General features: G+C 40.3%; 1 protein-coding gene across 1 annotated transcript; it reads right to left on the bottom strand.

Annotated features, from left to right (window-relative positions):
• Positions 1–2,520: 2,520 nt before the first annotated feature.
• On the bottom strand, positions 2,521–6,525 carry LOC133806062 (uncharacterized). Its single transcript, XM_062244197.1, has 4 exons — positions 6,175–6,525; positions 5,611–6,057; positions 3,553–5,553; positions 2,521–3,225 (listed from the first exon to the last, which is right to left on the bottom strand). The coding sequence occupies exons 1-4, from the start codon at positions 6,523–6,525 to the stop codon at positions 2,521–2,523; spliced, it is 3,504 nt and encodes a 1,167-aa protein (XP_062100181.1).
• Between the last annotated feature and the right edge of the window lie 281 nt (positions 6,526–6,806).

The raw sequence follows: 6,806 nt of genomic DNA on the forward strand, positions 1-6,806 counted from the left end.
TAGAAATCCTTCCCTAAGGTTTTATACTAACTGATGAACCTCTTCTCATATTTCTCCATTTGGTAATATGACATCTTCGAATATTCTAAAATTTCGTGCAAACCTATCCATAAATATTTCATATTTATCTTCAACATGTACATCATGATCAAATAAAACTTTGTTCCATGCTATCTTTAAACTCGATTCTGCTAGCAGTAATTTGGCTGAGTGCATGAGAACTATGAACTTCTCATGTGATTTTAACATGGTTGTATGACTACCAATAATCTTTTCTATCTCTTGTGAATTCGGTTAATTTTAAGAAACACCTTTTCGAACTCATTCTCACTATCAGGGTCGGGTATCCTTCTTATTTCCTTAACTTTTCTAACAACACTTGGGTCCATTGAGCTAAATTATGAAAATAACACAAAAAAAGCATTACAAACATATTTCGAAAATGAGTATACTTACTTGGTAGCAAGTTGATTCTTTGTAGATGTCGTGTGTATTTCGTGAGAACGTTCAAGACCAATATAGTTGTGGCTCTGATACCACTTGTAACACCCTAATTTCTCATAATATTATCGAGAACACAACGTTAGATCATAAACATAAAATTGCTATTTTATTTAAGAAAATCAGAATAAGCAAAGGGATCCCATGTCTTTACAAAAATAAAATAAGGTTTACAACAAGATAAAATGAACAACATTAAGATATAATTTTTTTTTAAAAAAAAACTCAAAAGAAAATTCTTTGCAAATAAGGTCATAGGCCCGTTGATCATTCATCAACTATATGGTCCCCACGAATACATCACTGAGCTCTTTAGGTCCCACTCGCCAACGACCTCTCTATCCTCAAGTGTCTGCAGACCAACATAATAAGGAGTGAGCTTCTAAGCCCAGTAAGGAAAATACACACAAAGGTCATATAATAAGTAATCATAACAGACATATCATAAATCATACAAAAGTTCATAACAACACTATTTTGTACTAATCATACAAGATCATAATTTCTTCTTGGTCATAACATAGATCATAATCATAGGTCATAATAGGTCATAATCATAGGTCATAATATGTCATAATAACAAGACAAGTAGAAGAAAAAGATAAGTGCTTATACAAGGGTGGTAATTAAGCCCCAGACATAAGTCTGTCATACAAGTTTGGCAACCGAGCCTACCTGACATCAACTTAGGTCCGTCATACATTTCTGAACACCTTAGGTCCATCCATAATTATCTTCTTTTTGTATGTAAAATGTTAGGCTCATACATATCACAAGCTAGGTAATAAACTAAACTACCTAATTTTTCTTACTTGGAGTGTCGAATGAGAAGAAAAAGAGAGATTGTTTTTGCTATATAGAATCGCCCAAAACCTTTATTTATGACATAAAAATTTAAGATTGGAGACTTATAATAAAACTATACTTCCAAAAATTCTAAACCTCATAAAGTCATACCTTCACCCTTAAAACGAAATCTCAAGACCTCTGAAATCCCGAGCCTCCACAAACAAGTCTATCCTCAACAACAATGTATAAAGTTGATCTTAGGGTAATTTTAGCTATATCAAGGGTTGTAAAGTTTAGAGTGTTTCTGTAACGTCCCAAATTTCCTAATAAGGCTTAGGGCCTTGATTAGGGGGCCAGGATGGAAAATTATGGAATTATTTGATTATGTGATATATATGTACATTATTATGTAAGTTATATTATAATATGACTTCATATGCATGCTTAGGTGTATTAAATATGCATGTGGGCACATTTATGTTTAAAAGGGCAATTTTTGTAATTTGGCCGTTATGGGTATATTTGGCATATATGTGGTATGTGTGTGGTACTACATTACTATGTGGATATGTTTGGGTTACTTGGCACAAGACGATCCTAGGGAGTAAGCTAATGGGAAAGTCACAACGGGACCCATACTTTACTCGAAGTAAGTCAAGGGGCATATTGGGTATTTAGCACATTACCGGGATATTGGGTAATGGGAATGATTATTTGATGATATATTGGGAGTTAGTGAGATCAGGAGGGAATTCTGGGAATTTTGACTATTTTACCCCAGATGGCATTTTTGGGACCCCGAGCATTAGGATTTGCTTGAGATTACTTAAGCTCGAAGTAACCTATTAGAAATATAAAAATAACGTTTAGTACATTCTCTCTCTCTCTCTCTCCCGTTCTTTCTTTGACGTCGTTAACATTTTTGAAGGAAATTCGAGTTTTAGGACTCGGATTCAAGAAAGGTTAGAGTCATAACGATTCTAGGGAAGATTAGAAGCTTATTAGCCAGATGATTTAATTGGGAAATTACTCAATCAGAGGTAATCCAAATTTTGAATTTTTAAGCTTTGATTGGATTTTATGCTTTGAAGGGTTTTTGAGTTGTTTAAAGCATAGGTTTTGATGGTTTTGGGCCATTGGGATGTTTAGGAACTTTGTTTTTGGGATTTGAATATGTTTGGATAGGTTTTTGGAGGATTTTTTTTTTTTTGAATAAAAGTGTGGACTTCATTAGCAACAATCTTTCAATAATACATCCAACACAATAGAGGAGATATTCTCCTTCAATAACATACGTTCAGCCACTGTAGAAGAAGCTTTTGCCAAAGCATGGGCAACTTCATTTGCAGAACGTTTAACAAAATAAATTGAAACAGAAACCAATTCCTTCCAAAGGGCTTTGCATTCATCTATAACGACCCCAAAGTAAGAGGCCATCGAAGTAGAAATCCTTAATGCTTGAACAACCAGCAAGCTGTCAGTTTCGATCTCCACTTGCTGCCAAGACCTTTTCTTTATCCAACTCAAAGCCTCCCGGACACCCAACGCCTCACCCAATCCCGGAGAAACAACCCCAGCGCGGCACACAGAGAAGGCCTCCACAAAAGCTCCCTCATGATCACGAACAATGCATGCAAAACTATAAGTGGCCGCCGCAGAGAAGATTGCTGCATCTACGTTAATCTTTAGCGCACCAAGAGGTGGTTTGACCCACGACAATCGGCCGTCAGCAGGAGATAAAAAGTTGGGCAGAGGTGCAATTTCACGATCTTGGGCTTGAACCCAGGCTAGCAATGACGAATCAGCCGTGAGAAGCACACCATGGTTTGTGCCTCTTCGATTTCGCCACACATAATCATTCCTCCTTCTCCAAACCGCCCAACAGAGCATAAATGCTTGAGCTCTCTGATCATCATTTAACCCAGCTACACTAATCTTCAACCAAGATGTAAAAGTTTCAGAGGCAGGACGCACCAGCCGAAATCCCAGACTTACCCAGCACTGCCAGACCCGACTACAACCCACCAAGGCATGCGTGATAGTCTCCCTTTCAGATTGGCATAAAGGTCACAAAGGATCGACACCCACGTATCTTGAATGAAGTTGCGAATTGGTGGGTAAACAACCCGTAGAAGCCCTCCAAACAAGATCCTTCACCTTAGGGGGAACCCTAACCTTCCACAAGCCCTTCCAAAACGTCATTTCCAGATCTGTAGCTTCACCATTTTTGAGCACCTGTTAGAACTTGTAGCAACTTTTTACAGTGAAAAACCCAGAAGGCTCCAAGGACCAAAACCAGCTATCCATAGGACGATTATTGCTTAAAGGAATGCTAAGAATGCATCTCAAATCTCGGTCATTGAACAGGTCCTTAAGCAAATCCACATCCCATTCGCGGCTATCCACAAGCAGCAAAGAAGAGACTTTTGCTCCAATCAAAGCAGGGTGTACCGAAGTAACCCAGGGGTTATCCCTATCTAGGACCCATGGGTCCGAATTAATAATGATAGTCTCCCCATTCCCAACTCGACAACGTGCTCCACTTTTTACTAAAGCCTTCACTTCCCATATACTCCTCCAAATATAACTTGGATTAGACCCAAGTTCAGCACTTAAGTAATTCCCATTTCGGTAATAACGAGCTTTGAAAGTGCGACTCACTAACGAATTTGGATTAGTGAGTAAACGCCATCCCTGTTTACATAAGAGAGATCTATTAAAATCATGAAGATCTCTAAAACCCATACCTCCCTTAACCTTGTGCATTGTTAATGAATCCCATTTCCGCCAGTGAATTCCTCTACCATTGCTTGAGGAAGAACGCCACCAGTACCGACTCATAAGCATCTCCATCTCTTTACATAAGCCTAGAGGGAGCAAGAAAAAATTCATGGCATAAGAGGGCAACGCCTGAGCAACAGTTTTAATCAAAACCTCCTTCCCAGCCTTAGATAATAAGCGCCCCTCCCACTGCTCAATTCTTTTCCTCATTTTGTCCTTAATATAGCCCAACAACACAGATTTATTCCTTCCCAGAGTATTTGGCAGCCCCAAATACATGCTATATGGGCCTACCTCAGGAATATGGAGCTCTGTACAAATGTCTTGGCGCGTCTCAATCCTGGTATTCGTGCTAAAAAACACCGATGATTTGGCTAAGTTGATTTGTTGTCCTGAGGCCACCTGATAAGAGTGGAGTAATTCTTTCACATGAACTGCCTCCTCCATTGATGCTTTACAGAACAAATAGCTGTCATCAGTGAACAACATATGCGATATCACAGGAGCCGCTCTTGCCAACTTACACCCTGTGAGCCTACCTTCGCCAAAAAATTTAGAAATCAACGCAGAAAAGCCTTCTGCATAGATAATAAAAAGATACGGTGAAAGCGGGTCTCCTTGTCTCAACCCTCTAGTTGGAACGATAGGCCCCAACTCCTGTCCCTCAATAGCAATCTTATATGAGACCGAGCTAACACATTTCATGACCAACGACACCCAATGATCCCCAAAGCCCATCTTTTTCATCATAGCTTCAAGGAACCCCCATTCAATCCTGTCGTAAGCTTTACTCATATCGAGCTTTAAAGCCATAAACCCATCCTTCCCCGACCCTTTTCTCTTAAGATAGTGCATTACCTCAAAAGCCACCATAATATTGTCGGTGATCAATCTCCCTGGCACAAAGGCACTCTGAGTTTCTGAAATCACCATCTTAAGCACTGACTTCATTCTATTCGCCATCACCTTCGAAACCACTTTATAGACCACATTACAAAGAGCAATCGGTCTTAAATCTCCCATCGACTCCGGGTCTGACTTCTTAGGAATCAAAACAATATTGGTTTCTGAAAGATGATTTAGAAAGGTACCAGTAGTGAAAAAATCCTGAACCATGCTAATAATGTCCTCACCCACAATATCCCAAAACTTTTGGTAGAAACCTGGCGAGAAACCATCCGGCCCCGGCGATTTATCTGGGTGCATCTGAAACAAGGCCTGCTTTACTTCTTCAGATTCAATGGGCCTCACTAGATCCATATTCACATCCTCTGAAATTGATGCCGATATACACTCCGTCACACTATGCCAGTCTGTGCTAGATGCTGAAAAAAGATGCTTGAAATAATCTACCATAACCGTGCCCAATCCGTTATCCCAATCTCGTAACACACCCTCATCATCCTTAAGTGCAACTATCTGATTCCTCCTTCTCCTTTTATTTGCCGAAGCATGAAAGAATTTAGTGTTGGGGTCACCAGCCTAAAGCCATAACTGTTTAGATCTTTGACGCCAAAAGACCTCCTGTTGAGAAAGAACCTTGAACAATAAAGCCTGAGTCTCCTTATATTTCTGAAGTGAGTACCTATCACGCCTCCCTTGTGTCCACTGCAAGATAGTTTTCAACCGAGCTATTTGATGTTTGAATCTTCCAGTAATGTTACGACCCCATTCCGCCAAAGAAGTACTACAGCAATGAATCTTCTGAAACAGAGTATCTGAATGAGGGACCCCCCACCTGTCCTGCACTATCTGCCTACAAAGAGGATCTCTAGTCCAAGCGTTTTCAAAACGAAAACGGTATGTAAAAGTTGTTCGCTTTCTTAGGTCCAGATTCAACCATAACGGGGCATGATCTGAAGCAGAAGGACCAAGATTATATAGCTTCGCATTTGCAAACAATGACAACCAACCTTGTGAAACTAAAGCTCTGTCTAAGTGAACCTCCACCCAATTATCTGTCCCACGACCTCGCTCCCAAGTAAACTGATGACCAACCAGGTCCATATCAATCAAATTACAATCTGAAATCGCCTCCTAAAAACCGTTAATTAACCAAGAAGGATACGGTCTCCCACCCCTCTTATCTTTATTAGACATAACATTATTTAGATCCACCAAACACCAAGGTAACGAAGAAGCACTCGCAAGCTGCCTAAGCTTCCTCCAAGAATCTTCTCTCAGGCTACGGTTTGGCTTCCCATAGAACCCCGTTAAACGGAATTTAGGGTGACCACAAAGACAAATCTCCATATCCACATGATTATGCCCATAACTCATCAAAGAAGCCTCCTCACCAACCTTCCAAAGCATCGCAATACCACCACTATGGCCCAAACAATCGACTGCAAAACACCCTTCAAAACCAATAGTTGCTCTAACCCACTCCACCTTATCCCTTTTACATAACGTTTCACACAAGAATAAAACTTTGGGTTGCTTTTGACGCACCATGTCTTTAAGGAATTGAACAACCCGTGGGTTCCCAAGCCCACGGAAATTCCAACAAATGAGACTCATAATCCTTGGCGGGTCCAACTCGTGGCACCCGCCCCATAATCGTTTTTTGGAGACCTCACTACAAGTTTCAGCTTCTCGGCATCATTGGAATTAAGGCTAAGCCGTGCGTGACCACTTTCCTCCTCATATCTGCCCAACGAGTTAGCTAAACCTGGGCCCAATTGTGAACACTCCACTTGTAAAGTATCCATCTGCATAACCTCTATTTGGGCCGC

The sequence above is a fragment of the Humulus lupulus genome, chromosome X (assembly GCF_963169125.1).
Source record: "Humulus lupulus chromosome X, drHumLupu1.1, whole genome shotgun sequence".
NCBI lineage: Eukaryota > Viridiplantae > Streptophyta > Magnoliopsida > Rosales > Cannabaceae > Humulus > Humulus lupulus.

Coding starts and splice junctions, on each gene's coding strand:
- LOC133806062 (XM_062244197.1), bottom strand. CDS start 6,525: ATGGTGCGTCAAAAGCAACCCAAAGTTTTATTCTTGTGTGAAACGTTA. Junction 6,058..6,174: donor GTTTGGTGGATCTAAATAAT/GTTATGTCTAAT, acceptor GTTGGTCATCAG/TTTACTTGGGAGCGAGGTCG. Junction 3,226..3,552: donor AGCCTTCTGGGTTTTTCACT/GTAAAAAGTTGC, acceptor TCTTGGTTGAAG/ATTAGTGTAGCTGGGTTAAA.